This window comes from Gouania willdenowi, chromosome 14 (assembly GCF_900634775.1).
Source record: "Gouania willdenowi chromosome 14, fGouWil2.1, whole genome shotgun sequence".
Taxonomy (NCBI): Eukaryota; Metazoa; Chordata; class Actinopteri; order Blenniiformes; family Gobiesocidae; genus Gouania; species Gouania willdenowi.
Genome location: NC_041057.1, coordinates 18,310,055 through 18,331,830, shown reverse-complemented (window position 1 = coordinate 18,331,830; position 21,776 = coordinate 18,310,055). Strand labels below are relative to the sequence as shown.

General features: G+C 38.6%; 1 protein-coding gene across 3 annotated transcripts in view; it reads right to left on the bottom strand.

The window, feature by feature from the left end:
- Nucleotides 1-302: 302 nt before the first annotated feature.
- Nucleotides 303-21,776, bottom strand: part of nectin3b (nectin cell adhesion molecule 3b) — a 30,285-nt gene continuing 8,811 nt past the window's right edge. Inside the window, exons 2-8 of one of the 3 annotated variants that reach the window (XM_028467573.1) lie at nucleotides 20,329-20,679; nucleotides 18,921-19,220; nucleotides 17,656-17,773; nucleotides 17,307-17,458; nucleotides 7,612-7,756; nucleotides 3,471-3,573; nucleotides 303-1,825 (exon numbers count right to left, since the gene is read on the bottom strand). In XM_028467573.1, coding sequence (XP_028323374.1) covers nucleotides 1,640-1,825; nucleotides 3,471-3,573; nucleotides 7,612-7,756; nucleotides 17,307-17,458; nucleotides 17,656-17,773; nucleotides 18,921-19,220; nucleotides 20,329-20,679 — 1,355 coding nt within the window. In that variant the 3' untranslated portion in view covers nucleotides 303-1,639. Of the gene's footprint in view, nucleotides 1,826-3,470; nucleotides 3,574-7,611; nucleotides 7,757-11,979; nucleotides 15,405-17,306; nucleotides 17,459-17,655; nucleotides 17,774-18,920; nucleotides 19,221-20,328; nucleotides 20,680-21,776 lie in introns of those variants that run through there. The other 2 variants (XM_028467571.1, XM_028467572.1) reach the window with 2 other exon arrangements.

Here is a 21,776-nt window from a genome sequence, read left to right as displayed (position 1 = left end):
TTTGTTGTACTTTTGAAATTGTATAGCTTCAAAATGTATATATTTATTTGAATAAATTAACTGCAATAGAATTTAAACTAAACAATTACTATCTGCTTTAAAGATGAGAACGTAAACAATGCATTTCACCCTGGTCTCTATTCTTAAAAGAAGTAATGGGAAAAAAGTTGTGTGCAATAATTTCAATGTTATTTCATGCACAAGGAACAGTGAATAATCTAAAATTCATTCATGTTGGAATTCTGGGAAGGTCACCTTTCAATATTAAGTCTGACAATAGGGTGGAGGTGTGAAACATGAGTGTGAGAAGGACACAAACGGAACACAAACGTAATAATGAACCGCTCAAGATCTGAAGGTATAGGCCTGGGACTGAGACTAAAGTCGTCGTATGAACCTGAATATGAGGACAATGACTTGACGAATTCTGTTAAAGTGACCGAAATGTTTCTCGAAGAAAAGAAGAGGATGGAATATCCTGCAAAGGCGGAGTCAGTCAGGCAAAATGAAGTTAAATAGAAATCAAAGAGGGAACACGCTGTTCTTAGTTTCTGAGCTGATGGTGAACTTCTGCACTGCCATCACTGAGAGCATCTTCACTCCATCCATCACTGTGTGCTGCAAACACTGAGCCTCTGCAACAGCCTTTTCCATATCACTGCCTTTCCATCACTGTAAATATATCACAATGTGTTCTTGGATGTTTTTTTTTTTTTTTTACAGAACACAATGTCTCTGGGTTATTGACTTTACTATAAATGATGTTGAGGATTCAAAACTAAAAACTTTCTTTTCAACGTTGCACTTAATGAATTTATCAGATATAAATGTACATGTTGTCTTGGGTTCTGTGTCCTTTCTACCAACTCATTCTATTATTACAAGGTTGCAGAGGTTACTGGAGCTTATCTGAGCTGAGATCAGGTGCAGAGCAGAGTAAACATAAGGAAACGCCCTCTAATAGGATGCCAACCTATCACAGAGCTAACAAAGGCAGAGATGTCTGTGTCTCTGCCCTGAGAGGCCTGGACACAAACCAATATGCCAAATAGAAACACTATTTACTAAGACTGAATGTTTAATTTCCAACTTCTACATTGCTCACCTGACTTGACTGTAAATAACCCCTAAATCCTAAATCAAGGCTGAAAGTCTGCTTTGATTCTCTTATCTCTTCCAGCCTTGTACACAGAGCTGAAAGGCTGATTATTATGTCACTGCCCAAATATTCATTAGGCTTATGCAGATAAAAAGCAAAAAAAGCCACAAAAAAAAAAAAAAAGTTAATCTCCTGAATAAACGTTTGGATCCTGAGTAAACTTTAATCCGATTTTTTTTTTTTCTTTAATTCATTAGGTATTTATCTCAAGTGATAGCGCACTAGAAATATAATAAATTGAGTTTAAAGAAGTAAAAAAGGATCATCTGTCAACACGTTGGACCTATTTTAATAAAATGTGTCGACGTACAGACAGGACAGTGAAGTAGTTTAAAATAAAAGTTTCTGAAAAAGTTGAAAGTTGTGTCAGAACTACCTGTGAGGACAGAATGTCGTTCACTTGTGTGGTTGGATCCTATCAATCTGAGTGAAACAGGTGAAGTCCTGAGTCATGGGAGAGGCTCAGGCTGGTGCTGTGTCTCACACATAGTGTTCACGGTGATTGATGTACACCCGCTCTGTCCCACTCTGATGACACACCCACTCCAGCTGGGATTGCTGCTGCTGCTGCTGCTGCTGCTGCTGCGTGGGGCTGTGGGCTGATGACTGGGCCGTGGAGGGCTGATCTCTGTCAGCGAGCTCGTACCTGCGCTCGGCTCTGCGACTCTACGGAAAAAAAAACATCACAAAATTAAACTTCAGAGGAAAAAGTGTCTAATTTTAATATCAACCCTCCTATTACCCTTGGGGTCAATTTGACCCCGTTCAATATTTATCATACAATATATAATTACAACAATAGTCATCTCGAAGCGCTATCAAAATAAAGTGCACTTTCTCTCTCTTAAAAATGTCCTCTAGGAAACGGTTTACTGTCAATGAGGTTTTAGAACAGCTCTTTCACAGTGAAAGTGACGTAGAGGAGAATGTGTAAAATAAAAATAAGTAAACACATATGCTCATATGTCACCAAGATCAATCAATATTTTCAAGATACACTAACTCTAAAACTGAAAGTTTGACCTGATGGTGGCGCTGCAGGAATTAAAGGTCATGTCATCACCACAATCAATAGGATTCATATTATTGTGTTCATCAATGTTAAATGGTAAATTTGAGAAGATTTGGGTGTAAACTATTAAAGATAGCTTGAGAACAGGTCAAGGTTTCATAATCAAGGGTTTATTTATGTATTCAACAAATAAACAAAGTGCCTGACAAAAAAATTTAGTCAACAATTTTCTGAAAATCATTTTCTGGAGGCAAATATCCCTGAGGTCAGATTGACCTCAAGGGTCAAATGTGTCAGTCAGAGTTGGGGTCAATTACATTTTTCAATTACATTAAGTTTTCAATTACCCATGTTCAATTGCAACACAATTACGATTATGGTGACCTGCGTTTCTTTCCAATTACAATTAAATTACAATTATTTTTTATCCTCAGGAAGTCAATTACAAATACCTTCTCAACTACTAAAGTTCAATTACAATTAATCACAATTATTGAGCCTGAAATAAATAATCTAATGAAAGTTAACCTTTCTCTTGTGTTAGCTTTCTGTTAGCATCTCTTATGATAACAAGTTCTAAAATAAGCTGTAAAATATACTAAAAACAAATATCTTTTATCTAATTTCTTTCTATTGGTTACCTTGTTAGACTTCCTAATCAATGAAAACATAGCTTTTAATATTTCTGGTGTGGGTGTCTGAGCCTTTTTTGTGTCAGTGTACCCCCTCGATTTCATTTGTTTTAAATTGCAAAATGTGGGAAAGCTTAACATGGTTCCCTCAGTTTTGCGTTAACTTATAATTGATCATTTTTATAGAATTTTCATGGCAATTACAATTATAAAGTCAAATATCTAAACCCAATTACAATTTAATTAAGATTATGACAGCAACAGATTTTTGAAATCACAATTACAAATATAATTACACCATAATTCTAATTAATTACCAATTACTCAATTACGATCATAATTGACCCCAACCTCGGTGTCAGTAATATTTGACGATAATAGTGGGGTTAAGTAATATGTGATACCAAAACAATGACTCCATGAACTGTGATATTTAAAGTATCATCCTTGTTCAATGAGTCAAAGGAGTTTTTTCTTCAAACCTGTGATGAAGGTCAGCATGTTGTCACCACGGCCTGCTGAGGATCAACATTTGCTAACAAAGCATTCCTGTTGTGTAGTGAACAGACGTGATGGCTCGCCTTGCATACGTGATTGTTCAATGGTTGTTAGAGGATGAAGAAGAAGAAGAAAAAAAAAATATTATGAAAGGAGATTTGGGGTTTACCTGACACAGCCAGGCCACTTGTGATGCGTGCACTCCCAGAGGAACTGCAGGTGCTCTCTCCGAGTAGGGAGGAGGAGGCTTGTGTGTCGAAGGAAGGTCAATGCTTCAGAGAGGAGGAGGAGGAGGGGGGGGAGGAAGAAAACGCAGTGAGGAGAGCTTTTAAAGAGCAGACGCACACCTTAAGGGGAAACACTGTGAATGGGAGCAGACGTTTAGCCTCTGCTGATGTTTTCAAAGTCCTGTCAAGTCTTGGATCACATCTGAAGGTTACGTTGTCAGATTGTTACAAATATCTACACGTGGCAGCACGCCAAGGTGTGAGTGGGGGTTCTTAAAGCTGGTAACAGGTTAGCAAAATGACTCCCTCTGTAGCACCCACCAATCATCACCTCCCACGCCCACTTTGGGACCCTTGGTGTAGCGTTTGCTGCTTTATGCATGGCTTAAGCTAGGCTAGGCTACCACACTCTTTAGCTGTATAGGTTAGACTTAGACTTCCTTTATTGTCATTCAAACTTGAACTTTACAGTACAGACAAGAATGAAATATTATTGCATTGGCTTGTATAGCAGGATAAAAACAGGATAAACAGCAGCTCGTACTTACAGTACATAAGGAAAGAAGTATTTAAAAAAAAAAAAAAAACAAGCGATATGGTGCAGATATACTGTAAATAGATAAAGAGGATGCATGTTATATTGTCTATTTTTCCAGTCGTGTAAGATTCCTATACAGATAAGTAATCAGTTATCAATTATTGTGAAGTAGAATTAAAATGTTTGGACTATATTTTTTTAGCATGAACACATACGGTACCATTGGAGTTGGCCAATGAAATTACTCACATTACATTATATTTATTTATTTATATATTATACTTTAAATGCATCATGTGATATGTAATGGGAATAACACCAAGTACAAAAATTAAACCACTTCTAAGCAAAGCTGTCAAGCATATATTAAACATAGGTATGTTATTAGTCAGAGATGCAAGTCCTTTCTTAATGATGGACCGGTGACGTGTCAAGGGTGTACAGGTTGGATAAAGCCCAGCATAGAGGATGGATGAATGTGTAGCCTTTGGTAACACTGTGCTGTGTTTGTCAATATAACATTTATTACAGGTTTAATGCTCCCAAAAACAATATTACGCTTTTTACTTTGCAACACATTCATATTTAAAGCTGCTACTCATTATTTAATCTTACATTAAATAAAATCATATAGGCCTCATGTATGAATCAAACATTATTTACTCCAAAAAGAAAGGAAAAAGGGCAAAATTGCGGATCGAAAGTATGTTTTGGTTTGCAAACACTCTCTTATTTTCATCTATGGAAAAAGCTTTGCGTACTGCATTGTGGTACGTGGAGTCCCGCAGATGGATGGATGGAAGTGTTTTTACTTCATTCGTCCTACATCGCAATGTGCAAAAATGTCAACAGACGTAGTTTACGAAGGAGATGAAAACAAACTTTCAAGCGGCAAATACAAATCAAAGGACCTTCAATTTATTGATCAATATACATATATAATGGATTTACAATGGATTTTTCTGATAACAAATTGATTTGCAAGGGTTGACTTTGAAATGTTTGGATAAATTAAATTAACTGAGCATTAATTGGCGGAAAAGTAAAAATTATAATAAGTAAATCCATTGATTTTTGCATCCAAATAATTTAAGTTATATATTTTAAAATATCAATATGTTTCGTTTGATGAGGGAAATGCAAACCGCAATCACTCCTTCAGATACAGACTTGTCCTAACGCCAACATGCCCACATCAAAAGGGAGACCTGTCAACCCGACTATACATTTATTGGACTTCCAGGCGTGCTCGTAGATTACCGACAGCTGCTCCTCTGGATTCCAGTGAGGTGCTGAGTCATTTTCCCATTTGTTGAAATCTTCAATCACTATTAAGCAGAAACTCACAAACGGATCCCAGGCTGTCATTTAAATAATGCCGTTTCGAGCATTGATTGTCTAACTGTGTACGGGATGAGAAACCGTAACGTTGTTGGATTACAGCCAGGTTTTCCGTTGACCTGCTGACACTTGCGCATGATGAAGAAGAAGAAGAGGGCTGATGGTCTGTTTCCCCTCCCTCGCTTTCCTTGCTCTGCCCACTGGGTCCGCTGGGAGCTCCAGCCACGGTCACACTTAAGATGCTAAGTTAGTCGTGCCATTGACCGAAAGTGGTGAGGGAGAGTGTCATGTGGTGTCAGCGCAAGGAATGCAGGGAGCACGTTCCCTCAGAGAGGACGAAGAAATGGGAATTTGTGTCCTTCACTGATTGGGGGCAGTTGAAACTCAGCAGAGTTCTTGGGGAATCAGGTCTGAGACATGCACACAGTGCAAATCACTGGGAGAAAAATGCAATAGACCAATAGACAATAAAAGAAAGACAGAAGTAGATTGGAAAACTAAGCTTTGGTTAAAATATGAAACTGTTCTAAAACTCATCAGTCAAGATTTAGAAACATCACAAAGGACTCAGTGTGACCCAGTTCTTGTTGTAAATAATTTAACTGGTTATTCTTCCTTTGATCTGACATTAACACTTACCCTGGTGCACTATAGGATGAACATGACGAACATGGAAACAAGGGCTTAATGCCAATACAGCAATTATCTGCCACGACTTAACCTTGGCTCACCACCCACTTTCCTGCTCCACTCCACCACCCCCGTCACACACCCGCCCACGCAAACACACAATAAGGGTGAGGGACCTTGTTCACAGAGGTGTAAAGAGTACTGATATATCCTACTCAAGTAGAAGTACCGTTATTTGATATAAATTGTTCTCAAGTACAAGTACAACTAAAGCCCTATTTGCACGGGATTAGTTTTACCTAGGGACCACATGCAATAAACTGCGAAGAATGTCTGTGACGTTAATCTCGTGCGAATTGGCCATGTCGGTAATTTGTAAAGTAAAAATTCCCTATATTTTGCTGAACTCTGAGGTCCTGTGATGATCCTAATCCAATGCGAATAGGCCACTCTGTGATTTGGACAGAAATGGGCGGGATCTAATGCTTGATTACGCATTGTTTTGTTTCCGGTGTCACGGTCTGAGTTTACCTCGTACTGAGATTGATTATGAGCGTACATGCGCATGCGGGACACATGTTTATTTACTTCTGCCGAAGAATGGAGGCTTCATTGGAGTGTTTAGAAAACCTTTTGGGCAAAAAGAGAAGGCTGAAGAGGAGGAGCAATTGTGGATCACGTCGTGCTTTGCAATGTGCGGTAAGATTTTTTTTTATTTTTCTGTTTGTAGCTTTCTATCTAATACAGCTGGCTAGCGCTAGCAGTAACACAGCACCGACCTGTGGTCAAAAGCCTGCAAAGTTGTTTTAACATCAACTCACACATGGTTTCACGTTTTCAGATGTCCGTAAATTTCAGCAAAATCTCAGTCTTTGGTTTTCCCGTGCAAATGCGCCACATAAAAAGCAGACGCTGGGGGGTCATTTATTTATTACATGTGGTCCCTAGGTAAAACTAATCCTGTGCAAATAGGGCTTAAGTCATACAAAAAATATTTAAGTACAAGTAGAATGTATAGCTCAATTAAATAGTACTCAAAGTAAAAGTTACTAGTTACTTTCACCCTCCATGTTAATTTTTGGTGATAAATCTTGCCAGGGTTCCCTTGCATACAGTAAACATCTTATGTATAAACAAAAAATTTATAAAATAAAAGGTTTGTGAAAATGTACAATTCTTTTCTTTAAATAAAATAATACTAATGAATTCAATAAAAAAAAAAATATATATATATATAAGTATAGCTACCTTTATAAACTCAAACAAAGAAAAAAAACCTCCGTTCAATGCTGTTTTGGTGTGGTGCATTACGTGTAATCTGACTGGTTGGCTATGATATGATGCATTTCATTGTTGTCTGGTCATTTCATTTTTTGGAGTTTCACAATGTCCGTTGATCATTTTAAAACAAAAAAAAACAAAAAAATAATAACGGTTGAGTGTAGAAATGTGACAAATGACTTGAATTATTTTAAAACACACAGTACCCATAAAAGCAACTCAATTACAATAACTCATGTCGTTGACTAACCAGCCAAGTGTGTTTGGCAGCGAAAATTATTTGTGAAACTTACACTTTGTCAGTGAAGGATGTGGGCGGGGTTTTGCGAGCAGTGAAGATGACGATGCTGAAGACGGCGATGAGGAACAGAGCAAGCACTGCACCCATCACAGCTCCAGCCACAGTGATGGAGCTCGACCTTTCTGCCTGAGATTGTTCTAGGACAGAAGGAAGAATAAAACAAGTGAGGTGACAACACGGGAATTCACAATATACACTGCATTTCATATTTATGCAGTCTTCACAGTCTAATCCCAATTCAAACTTAGCATCATGGAAACTTCTACATTCCTGTCAGCTGCATTATTATTAATAAAGGGCACGGACTGAATGAAAATTTGGAAGAGAATTAGAAGCTGATGGGAACTTTCTGAAATGTGAAACACTCTGTGCTTATATTTTTTCTCACTCGGAGAACATTGTGTTCCCGAGAACGCCAGGACCGTCTGTTCCCAGGGACTATAACCCTGTAAATATGACTGACATAAAGAAAAGAAACACATTAAAATTCAACAATCCTGCAGCCAAAAATCTGATTCGATAAAGAAGATGAAATGAAGAGTCTCTCACTAACAGATACGTAAATGAGCACATTTACTTCCACTTGTTTACAGTTTCGGTGCCATTGGGATGACAATTATATTAATTTTAAATAATACATCTGCAATATACAATAGATATCATAATACATCCATGTCTTAGTATGAAGAGGAATTCAGAGAATGGTGGAGCCATGGGGCTTCATTGTTTACTTGGCTGCAAGAAGAGGCAAAAAAAGCTCAAACCTTCAAAAAGCTGTGTTATAGTCTTGTGACAAAATACATATAATTTACAAAAAGCTGTGAAAGAAAATGGCAGGTACAACAAGATCTGAATCACTGTATAAATATATAAACCCATTTAATTGGTCAGTGCCAAATTATATCGATTCCTGAGGCAGGTTAATATTTATATCTAATAATAATAATAATATTAATACATTTTATTTGAACATCAGCGCCGCATCAGGTCATCCAAGGTCACTTAACAGTACATAATAAAACCACAACAGCATAGTATGAAACCACACTAAAATTAGAAGAATGGTAGAAGATGGTTTACTGGTGAGGTAGAGCAGGGTGTCATTCGCGTAACAGTGAAAATGAATACAAATGATGAAGGGTCCCAGGACTGAGCCCTGGGGCACACCTGTAGTGTATCTGTATCTAATCACTCAGTGAACTGTTTTCAGATTTTCCCCACACCACTAGCTTTATAAAATACATTATTCTGGTCCCCAAATGACATTTCTACAAAGATGGAAAGCTGAGATGTAAAAGAAAAACTTTGAGATTCCTCAGTTCATAATCATCAATTGGTATACTTGTTGCTAAGATCGTTAAATCAATTAGCATATTGCAATCACCTGGATGAATAACATACTTAATACCACACATTTCTTCAGAAAAATGTCATTCATCACACTATTTAAACATCACTTGAACTTCTAGTAAGAACAATTCATACTCTTTAAGCCAAGCATGCTGACTAGGAAAACGAGTGATGCTAATTAGCATTGCTAATCAGCTGGTAGAGCCACCTGCTTCTGATTGGCTGCTAGTGGAATAATTAGCAGGTTATGTTCAGGCTTCAGGAGAGCTGATTGGCTACTGTTTAACCAATCACAGAGTAGATGGGGCCATCAGTTTAGAGAAACCGGTTACATCAACTTGTCAAAAAAAAAATCATTAGTATATTGTTGTTTTAGCTCATTTATGACCTTTGGATTATTGGTTCTTTTACGTTTTTAATTTTATTTTATCAGCTCTTATTCTGTTTTTGTTAATTAATCAAAGAGATCATTTTAGTATCATATCTATATGAAACAGTAAACTTGTTTTTGCATGCTGTTGATTAACTTAACCAGGACACTGAACTAACTAATCTCAATGTGGTTCACCTGTAAAAAAAAAATAAAAAATGGTTATAATAATTTGTGTTACAGTTATAGAATATAAGACAATCTTACACCTGTCCTGTATTAAAAAAAGTTGCAATATTACAATAAATTGTTTAGATAGTGTTTCACCAACAACATTACGAGCTATAAAGGAAACATAGTTTCATCTAATTTATTGATGTTTAATATAAAACATGCAGCAATGGTGTAAGCTTATTTATAGATAAAAACCAGCTCAAATTAAATAGCACCACATATGCAGCAGTAATACTTTAAGTGACTGTAAATGTTTCTTATATTAATGTCACATGAAAAGGCTGCTGTAGCTCCACAGTCAACATCTCCACATGACTTTGGTTCTCCTCTCGTGTCTTATTGTGATGCGTGCTGAATTAGCTTTGTTAGGCCATATGCTATGTTCAATGTACTGCATTGAGAGGATTAGGATTAATTGAGATTAACATGTATCAATCCCTAGAACAGCAACCTCCGGCCATCAGCGGGAACATTTTTTGAAAAGTGGGACACTGAAAAAATAAGACGGCTACAGCAATATTTGGTAATAGTCAATTACTCTTAATCAACAGTTACAGTGTATATACATATATCAGTAAGATCCAGGAGGGGGATACCGAATAACAGTATTGGTTATGATTCAGATTGAACAAAATGGGATATCTGCCTCTAGAATAGCACCACTGACTTAATATTTTCTCCCCAGTTGTCCTTCCCCTTTATTCGTGGAGAATTATTGTAGTAAATAAATGTTCATTACATTTAAAGGTCATTTTGTTGATGCAAATACCTTTAAATGTGGCTCCTTCATTAGCTGGCAAGACCTTCAGAAAAAGAGTTATTGACGCACAACAGGCTCAAAGATAGCTTGTTCATTTATGCACTTTAGGAACTCGGTGATCTTTCCTATTATGAATATGAATAATCCTGCATCCTCAGCATTGACATTTCTCACCCTATTTGAGCGCAGTATTGTTTCAAATACCATCTCTTCTGAGGGGGAGGATTTTGAGGGATTACTGGTGGATCATCTGTCCCCACTTTGGGATCTTACTCGTCTCCTACTTTACAACTCAGTCATCACTGCTGTGAAGTGAGTTCAAGTGCATGCTGCTGCTTAGTCAGCTTCACAGACAGACTTATTATGAATTTAACAGAGTGCACTTAGTGTCCTCCTGAGCATCGGTAACAGAGCAAGTGATGGCCGGATAAACTCCCATCCAGGGGTCATGATATAGTCAGAATATGACCTGGGGAATGGACTCTGGTTTTACTGCAGCACAGATTTTTTTCGCCCCCACGCGTGGTCGTTTAGTCCAACTTTTGCTGCATTTATTAACCGAAGCATCTTCCTCACACACAGCCTCCAGCGCTGCATTGAGAAATTTTCTCTGCACAGCCTGAAACTCATTGCTTTGTGTGTCGTGAAGTCTCCTTGGAAACAGTTGTGTTGCTGGCTACTAAAAAAGCTAAATCAGATCTTCAACACGAGTGTCTCAAATTCAGATTCAGGCATTGCCAGATGACATCATCACAGCTACAAAGGAAATCCTCAGTGGGTTTTTCAGACTGAGCATGCCCTCAGTTCAAGGTCATTATGACAATGGCCATGATAAGACCAGTATGAGGTAGGGGTCAGTGGTGAACAGGACTTTAATGCTTTAAGGATCTCAGGTGGAATAAATACAATTTCAAGGTCACATTTGGGGTGATGCTCCCTCACAGCTAGCAGAGCTCTCTGGTTCAGCAGAGCATGATGGACCATTTTCAGTCCAAGTAGCTAATTTGCTCTTTCTGCTTTGCCTTTCACAGCAGTACATTTAACCTCTCAGCTCCATGCTGGCCCGTGCATCCCTCTCCCTCTCTTCCAGGTACAGCTTGTATAGGAAGACAGCCTCCATCAGTAGCTCCAGATGAGCTTGTTGCCATGGGGACAGTCAATAGGCTGGAGAGTGGGGACTTTGGGCCAGTCAGAAACACTCAGCGTTTAATTTTACCAGCTGGTAGACATTGGGAGAGAGGCACTGGGGTGGGGAGGGCGGCAGATTCACAAAGGAGGGAAGCTTGAGGTGGAACGAGGCCTTTTCTGTCCACACACAAAGCACAGAATGAGCCGGGTCTCCCTGTCACCACGGACATACCAGGAGTGTTTAAACAAGTGGCAAAAGCATTAATGTCCTAAATTGTTTTTTTCCCTCCTTCCATCTATAAAAAGTGCAAAATGAGCCAGTGAAGGAAAAAGTATTTTAGATTACATCATCAGTGGTGTCCCACATATGCGAACTGGACTGGGAGGGTGTGTGTGGGGGATGTTATGCAGCGTTACACGTTGGGGAGATAGAGATGATGTCATTTATGGATGAACAAAGAAGCAGAGACTGAGCTGTCGGGAGTAACAGCGAGATCAAAAACCTCCAAAGAGAAGAATTCACAGGTGCTAAGGTGCTTTATTCAACTGAAGTATCTCAAAAGAATGCTGACAAAGAAAAACGCTTCACTGCCGTCAGCCACATAAACGTGTCCCTCTTCTCCAGAAACGTACAATTTGCTCTGTATTTACAAACATGATCACAAAGTGCATTTTTGCTCACAACGTAAACAACAGTGACTCTTCACTGACAGAAACCAGTGAAGCAGATAACTCAAAAGATTCAAGTTTTCTTAATGTGTTTTTCTTTTTCTCTTCATGCCTCAACATATTTAAATACTGTCACTAATGTTTATGTGAACTGGGAGGGAAAAGTGAATACTGTATGGCACAAAATCCTCAAAACAATGAATGTCGTGATCAATTCAAAACAGGCTCTTAGATTCATTAGTAAACAAGTCGTACATTTCATCTACGTATCTAAGGCACTAGTATTAATTTAAACACAAAGTGAAGACGTTATTCAAGGTGAGAATATTGATGACTGATCGCTATACAAAATGTCACAGTACAAAACAATTTCATTAATCCAGGTGGCCGCGCTGGAAACCGACGAGCCAAGCAAAAAGTGTTATCGATTGGAGGAACTTCCTTCTTAGTGCATAGAAGCAAACACGAGTAAGGTTTATATATATACTGGTGTACTTCTGTCGTTTTGTGGATTCAAGTCTAAGCGCCCTGGAGTGCAAAAAAAAAAAAAACCTTAGCCACTTCTCCAAAATCAAGTTGTTTTACCAATGTCGGGCAAAATATTTAAAGGGATGGCTCACCTCAAACACTTTTAGCTGCAAAAATACCCTCAAGATAGAATTTGATGGATGTACTTGACACATTGATACATCAGTCTTCCTCTGTTCTTCAACTGACATGAACACACATTTGTATTGTAACACCAACAAAAAAACATTAATAAAAAGTGTCATGAATGAAACCAACAGCTTTAAAAATACAGATTTTTTTTTTTTTTAGAAAAAAACTCAACAAAAAAAACTGTTTAAGAAGAACAAACTATCTCAATCACCATCATCACAGTTTGGTTTAAATGTGTGGTTTTAAAAAAGGGAGTAAGATTAACAAAACAAAACATAATTCACCCTAACAGTTCAGTACAAAAGCAATTTTACTTATTTGTTTGGATAACTAATCCAAGTTTCTTTTCTTTTCTACTTCACCTAGAACACCCTGTATACAACATCAGCTATTGATACCATCTAATGATCAGTTACCTAGTCAGTATTACTAATGTAAAACACTGTCAACATAGTCATACAGAGAAGACCACACTATAATGTTGGCTTGTATCGACCGATTGAGCACATAAAGGAATTTCCTCCATGGAATCAGTCCTTTTTCTGTAAATAAACCAATAAATTATCTTCAACTAATAGGTCCCAGGGATTTTTCAACCCAATAATACCGACATGTATACAGTTACTTCACAGTTCTTCACTCATCACTGCCGTGTAGGCAATTAAATACAGTTCAAGTTCAAGATGAGTTCACCAAAGTACAGTTAATACCCGTCCTGTCCAAAGTTGGAGTGCAGATCACCTCAGGTTGTATAAGATCAATCACTGATAAAATACGTTATCTACAAAAAGAACGGCAGCAGATCACAACTAACTTCATATTTCAAAACAAAAAACCAAGAGCCCTAAACCTATTGGCACCTTGGATTACGACACGTCTCATTTCTACGGATTATTTGGGCTTGTGAAGTTAGACTCTCAGCAACTGGAAGCAGGAGACTGTACAACTTCTCAATGATTCCTTTGTGTAGTAAATACTTTGTGGCTGGGAGGCCAGTGTATGGTAGCTGCCATACACTAGCCAGCTTTAAACAATGCCGCTGCTCATTACAACTTTACATTCCTGGTTTGGTGCCAGCATTCAATTTGCCTTATCTGTTATCAAAGATGACAGGCCGACGTTTCGGGATGTGGTGTAACAACCAGGTTAACAAAGCTGAAACTCTACTCCTGCTTGGACAAATTTGGATTTTTCAGATGTCAACGCTATTGGGACACTCACATGCAGACCTCCTGTATCGACTCACTCAATCTCTCACAACTACCACCAACGCTCCAGAGGAAAGCAGAGAAGTTGGAGGATAAATGTTCTTGTGGTAAATGATAAAGCGTGTTTCACATAAAGGAAATTTTGTAGGAAACAAAATGTTTGGCTCTGCTCTGTTGGTTAGAATAAGGGGCAATGATCAGGAATTTTTAAGGAAATTACCTTCAGTCGTGAGCTACTGCTTAATCTCAAACATCCAAATAAGCCCAAGGATTTTAAACTGACAGGTATTGGTTATGTTATCAAATAGAAAGTAGGTTGTGATCCTTTTACAAAGAAAACCTGTTCCCTGTACAGTAGCTTTAAGGGAGCTCAAAGCCCTCTGGTCTACTTTACAAGACATTAATGGTACATAGTTTGTGGCAGTTATTGTAATAAGGCAGCAAACGCTCAAACATCAAAGCGTTCAAAAGTCCAACAGACACCCGATACACGGCCACCTTCGTCCCACTGTAGATGTTAAGTGTCCATCACGTTACACAATCCAGGTTCTATTCACATTAGAAACAACAACTCAAGTGTCAACCAGAACGCTCTGATAGAATAAAGTTACTACATAGTAGATCGACAGTGTGTGCGCATCTAAGACAAAAAAAAAACTAAGTCTTTTCCTAGTTTAAATAACAAAAGTTTCTATTTCGCCTGTAAATCTGCTCCTGCAGACCCAGAGCTTGTCAAACGTACCACTCCCTACGTGAGATGACTGAGCCATCTGTGTGGGACACGTAATCCCCATCAGGCCCGCTATCGTAGCAGTCGTCTGACATGTAGGGGGTGCCGTTTTGACGGGGTTTAGGTGAATGAGCATATCTGGCAGGTCTGGGCTGTTGTGGACTGGAATACTGCTTGTGTTCATGGAGACGATTCTGCTGATGGTTGTGGCGACCGCTTTCCCTCATTGCTCTTGTATATCCATTTATAGGATACTCTTCTCCATTGAAATTGCTGTGGTGGCCATGGTCGTTCTCCTGTTTCAGCTGGCAGCCTCCCCATTCCTCCCGGTCGTGGTCGTGCTGGTGGGAGCTGCAGCCAGCTTTGGTAGGGTGGAGCTCATGCTGGGTGGTGGGGGCCTTCTGGAGGTCATTGGGGCCCAGGTACTGCTTGGTGTAGTAGCTTCCGTGAACCGTCTGCTGTTTCCGCAGGTAGCACACACCAACCAGAGACAACAGCAGTAGCAGGAACAAAGCCCCTCCCACAGCCCCGCCCACAATGGAACCAAGATTACTTTCAGGTAGGGCTTGGAGTGTCGGGGAGCTCAGAAGGACAAGGCCCTTCTCATCCACAAAAGAGGAAGGAGAGGAGCCGGTTAGGACAGGAGCAGTAATGGTGGAAGGCATGGTGGGAGGATCTAATGGAAGGAAGGGGGACAAAGAGGGTGAGGGGGGGGACAGGAGGGTGAGGGGGAGAAATGGACAGAAGCAGAAAATGTCAATGCCAACTACACCAGCATGTTGCTAGGAAGGGAGCAGGCTGACAAAAACAACTACACTATGGTGTACAGACCAAGCAAGGAAAGACAGTCACTATGAAGTGTGACATATATCCACTGGACCAATCACAATCTGGGTTTGAATTAAATCAAAGAAACGTCAGCTTTAAATAAACACGGAATTCTAATTTTAACGCAATAACAGGTTGATTCATAAATATGACACGTCCTCGACTTTTTACGGTTCGTTTCTTTCTTAGGGAGCGACTGAAAAAGGCGGAACGCTAACTGTTCTCCTGTTCATTCTGGAGTGAAATAGATGCATTCTAAATGTTAAAGGTCTTTAACTGTGAGCATTGCCGAATTGTATTAAATCAGTGGTTCCCAACCTTTTTTGGATCGTGACCCCATTTTGACATCACAGATTTCTGGCGACCCCAAAGAGGCTTTTATTTTCTAGAATTTGTTTTTTGATCATGTTTGTTATACAGAGTAGCCAGGATTAGTGACAAGTTGCGCCAGTTCAGATATTTTTATACTGCATTTTATTTGAAGTAGATTTATATTTTACAAAAGTGAAAATATAAAATACTTTTGTTTAAAATTGTGTTTTAATTTGATAAAAGAACAATAACTTAAAATAAAAAACAACATTTTAATTATTAATTAATTTGTTTTATCAATTACTAGACATTTCAGAAGACTCCAAGTTTGAAAAACCCTATAATAAAGTGTTTAACGGCCTCAGTTTTAAGATTTTCATTTTAAGCTAAAACTCGTCAAGATTTCTACCACAGAGCTGAAACTGACAACTTACTAACTTTACCCCAACCTGTACCAAATGGGTACAAGTTACTAACAGTACTAGTTGTATAATCATTGGTTTTAAATGTGATTCAAATCAAATTTACAACATGATTTTTAAAAACAATATGGAGAGGAAAAATGATCCTGGTGACAAAAAGATGAGCTAACATCTTTATTCATGTTGAGTTGGAGGCACTAGAGACTAAAAGATTTAATGATGCTACAATTTCCCACTTGATGTGATGCAATTATTCCCATCTGAAAGATGACACTTCTTAACTCCCGTTTGTTTGCAGTTCAAGTAGAAAAAGAGTCGATGCAGGGCCACTGACCTGACATGAGCACAGACACAGCACAATAAAGAAATTACCAACATGTGTAAGCTCGGGAACACCCATATGGGTCCTCCCACAGGAAGATGAAACATGGTTTATAAATTATAAATACCAGTTGAAAAGGACTGGTTAATGTTTCATGAATCTGGGACATCATCTCACAGTGAGGCTGCAGGCTTTCGCCTCTCACCACGACACATGCAGGAATAGGAAGAACACAGGAAGATTTTGAGAGAGAAAGAAAGAGAGAAAAGAATTCCAGGTCCTGATCCAAATATCATGCAGACAGAGGGCCTTCACAAACAACCGATTCAGAGAAACTAGAGCATGCTTATCGTGCAGAGGGACAAAACATGCACACTCATAGGCCAACGAGACATAGCAATTAAAGGGAGTTTAAAAGAGGCTAAATTTGCAGCGTCTCAATGTACGAATGCCTTTAAAAAAGAATTCCCAAACCTGATACTAATGGGCATGCACTAAGGCTGGACTTCCCACTCTGCTTGACAGATGGTATGTACAGAATGGGTAAAAGAGATCCAGTGTCACATTTCAGCTGGAAGGACAATGTCACAGGCTGTGATACCCTCTGTAACGCTCACACATGCACAATGCTTCCTCAGGGAAGCTGAAGCCACAGGAGTCAGCTGTGTTCTGGCGTGTGTGCTCTTAAGCTCACCTTGTATGAGAATGCGCACGTCTCGACTGCGGAGGTTGATGTCATTGGCAACCTCACACCTGTAAACCCCAGAGTCATTGCGCTGAAGGGGACGCAGGAAGAGCAGGGTGTTATTTATCATTTCTACACCCTCCGGCATTTCTCTGTCCAATCTGGGAGACACAAATGTTTCAGACGTCAAATATTTTGATATTTATGCACCTCTGTCAAAAATAATCATTGAAAGTCAGGTTTGAACTTTTCAAAGAAGATTCAAATAATGAATCAGCAAAAACAATGCTCATTAGGAGTCAGTAGACAATTCAGATTAATGTCATTGGTGTTCTTGAAGTGTTCGGCAGACACACACCTGATCCATCTGAAGTGATGAGCTGGTGGGTTCGAGTTTGCTTTACACGTCATTTGAACATTCTCACGACCCACATACCAGTCGCCATCGTATCCCACAACAGAAATGTCAGGAGCATCTGTTGAAAGAAGGGAATTTAAAACTATTTAGATTGGAGAAATTGTTTCAAAAAAACATCAGGATGGTCTTCAGCTGTCATGATCATATTTGTAAAACTAAGGGCAGAGAAGACTCTTTAATTTCTCTATAAAAATGATTTTACTAAGATTAAAAAAGTTCAAAATAACGGTGCTATGGATTGTATAGTCTCCCTCCTCAGGGTGCCTGCAAGTTGGCAATACTCTAATTTGATGCGAGGGAAAAAGTAACCATAGACATTTGTTACGGTGAAATTTACAGTTACCTCGCCTTTGACTTGAAAACACACTCTGCGGTGATAAATGATGAAGACCAGACAGGAGAGATGATGAAGTAATAAAAAATGATTTAAATAAACTAAATAAAAAGGTACAAAGAGGGATAGACAAAGAGGTGGTCTCCTCTGGCCAGAGGAGAAGCGCAAAGAGCGAGAGAGAGCCCAAAAGTTCCTTTCACACACATTTGTACCCCACTTCCACTTCCTACCCCCACCCCCCGAAGAGGTGAGAATGCAAAGGCAGAGAGACAGGGGGTCAGTTCAAAGGAAAAGCAGAGAGGGGGTCATTTCGCAGATGAGCGTAGAAATGTGTGTGTGCGTGTGTTGTGTGTGTGGTAGAGTGTGAATGGGTGTGTATGAGAGAGAGTGTGCGCGTGTGTGTGTGGAAGTCATCGTGTCTGGCCTTTGATAAAGATGTGTATTGGGAGAGCGAGTTAACCAACCTTCCAGAAAGAGGAAGACAAAAGACATGGAAAGTATACAACTTAAGACATTATATTTGAATAAGATCAAATATATGAGAAAGCATATGAGAAAATATATGAGTAAATATAATTAATCAATTTTGCCATCACACATTACAGTTAAGACATTAGCCTAGTAATAAAATGTGTATAAAATATGAATGAAGATTTGAAACTATTATTTGGTGACGTTATTACCTTTTCTCCTACCGTCATTATTTATGTTGGTGCACCAGTAAAAAAAGTGCTAGATTTTGTGGAATTATAATTAGGTTACAAAACAAAGGGTGATTATACTGCACCAGCATTATAAGTATAAAATATTAATTTCTTATCTGGCATTAAATCTGATACGTTTTGTAAACTGCCCCTGATGGAATACCTACACTGCACATAGAGCTGGTAGGGGATCCTGAAGTCATTCTGGAGAGCTGGGTGGCGAACCACACAGGTAAGAGCGTGGCCTTGAACGTGCCGGGTCGGTTGCCAGATGTAGCGGACTTGTGTGCTGGTTGTGCCGTTGACGTCATCGAATAGCTGAAGTTCTGATTGGCCGAAGAGGTTGGACTCCCATGATACCTCGGCAGGGGGCCGAGCTCGCTCAGCGATGCAGGTAGCCACAACGGTTTCATTACCACCATCGATCAGGGCAGTGGAGCCGGCAGAGACGTAGACCTTTGGCTCCACTGGAAATCACAGAGAGAAGAAGACACCATAGAAATAAGAGGGAATGGAATAAAAAACACTTGTTTTGATTGACACAACATATGCTAGGGTTGGGGTCAATTATAACTGTAATTGTGTATTTGATAATTAATCAAAATCATAATTTTAAATTTAAAAATCTGTTGCCGTCGTAATCAAATTGTAATTAAGTTTAAATACAGTTTTGACTTTGTAATTGTAATTGCCATGAAAATTCTATAAAAATTGTCAATTATAATTTAACTGGGGAACCATGTTAGAGTTCTTAGTACGGTTCTACACATATGTAGTTATAAATTATTAAAATATGTTTCATATCAAGCATTCCAACATTTTACCATTTAAAAATAAATAAATAAAATAATAAAAACCTATATTTTCAATAATTAGGAAGCCTAACAAGGTAACATTAGATGTTAGATATTTATTTTTAGTTTATTTTACAGCTGATTTAGGACCTGTTATCATAAGAGATGCTAACAGAAAGCTAACACAAGAGGAAGGTTAACTTTAATTAGGTTATTTATTTCAGGCTCAGTAATAGTGATTAATTGTAAATGAACTAGGGTGTCCCAATCCGATATCGATACCGAATATCGGTCCGATATCAGCCAGAAAACGAATATCAGATTTTATCAAACTGCATCTAAAATCTCAGATATATATTATATTATATTTATTCAATTGTAGAATACTATAGATATTATGTTGAAGGTTAAAATGTATGTAACCAATTGGTTAATAATAAATGGGTCACTTTTTCTCATACCTACTGTTGCTGACTATTGTTCTCTGTTTGACTTTGTTCCACACTACAAAATAAGCAATAAAAGTATCTATAATTCGTGCTGATATCGTATCATATCGATATCGGACAACACGCAAGGCTGCAATATCGGTATCGTATCAAATGAAAATTTTATATCGGGACATCCCTAAATTGAACATTAGTAATTGAGAATATAATTAAAATTGATTTTCAGAGGATTAAAAGAAATTCATTTAATTGTAATTGGGAAAAAATGCTGGTCACTGTGATCATAATTGAAATGAATAACTGAAAACATACCCTGACACACGCATACTCACCGAGCACATTGACTGTGGTGGAGGCCTGAGTGTTTCCCAGAGGAAACGTGGCGACCTTACAGGTATAGATACCGACATCAGCAAAGCCAACGTTTCCCAATACGATGGTGGCGTCGTGAGAGGAAGGAGAGCGGAAATGCAGACGGGCCTTAAACTCTGGAGGAATGGAAGTGCCCAGCAGTGGGTTGTACACGGCCACTGTGACGGAGCCAGTGGGAAGACGACGCTCCCAGGAACTCTGAGTGAGCGTGAGGTTGGTGCCGACCTCCACCCTGCACTCCAACGTCACGTTCTTCCCCAGCACAGCACTGACCCTCTTAGGCACCACCACCTGACTGCACCACACACCTGCTAAAGACACACAACAAACACTCCGATTGGAAAACGTAATAAACATCAAGTGAAATTCTATTTGAGGATTGTGTTGATAAAAAGATGAGCTGTTGCAGGCAAAAAAGTTAATATAAAAACTTTACAACCTGGAGCAAATCATTATAAAGCAATTTAAAATAACCAATCATTGAAAATTAACTGTTTAGTCGAGCAACAATATCAGGCAACCAAGTTCATATATAAAAAATTATTTAGGCGTTGAATAGGACAGCTTAGTTGATTTTAAAATTAATAAAGTTTCAATATTTGCTACAATAATGTAAAAGTTAAGCCAAAAATATCCTGGGTAAAGCTTTCATTTCAAAGGCAACATGAAGTTTTTAAATTTTAATCCACAAACAATCTCTAATAAAGTCCCAGAAAACGGATAATCTCAACAAAACTTCAAATAATCTACTGGTGTTTGCTTGGTTTAATCCAGGTTTGCAGTAGAAATATTAATAAAGTCATTGATGTAAGTAACAATGGAAACAAATTTAACATTTAAAGCTGCAATACCTGAATCTTGAACCATGACAAAGGGGCATGGCTGAATTTGAACCCGCCCCCCACTCTGATAATCCCTCCCAGTCTCCTCCTCTGGAAGTGCAAACGCATAGGTTGATAGTCTCAAGTTGCATCCAAGCATCTCCTAGTTCGTATTTTGTTGCCGAAAATAAAAGTCATCGTCACGGTTACGCGTTAGCACCGTGCACACGCTTCACTATACATCGCGGCAGCCAATGAGGAGGCTCCTTTGTGGGCTCTTCTCACCCCTCTTTTCTCTAAATCCTGTGATTGGAGCTGGAGGGGGTGACTGCCAAGATTTTGTCTTCCGGGGTTTTATTAACTACAATACTTAATTATAAGGCACAGACACATTTTTTCAGAAATGATTACTTTTACAATATACTATATGATGCTAATAATAAGATTCTTTTTTTTTAATTAAAGAAAATAATTTGAGTACCCCAGCTTTAAGTTTCATTCAGATCAATTTCATAGCCAAAACAAGGTTGATATAGTTTGGTAAATACTGTTCACAATTATTGAATTGATATCGATAAAATGCTGGC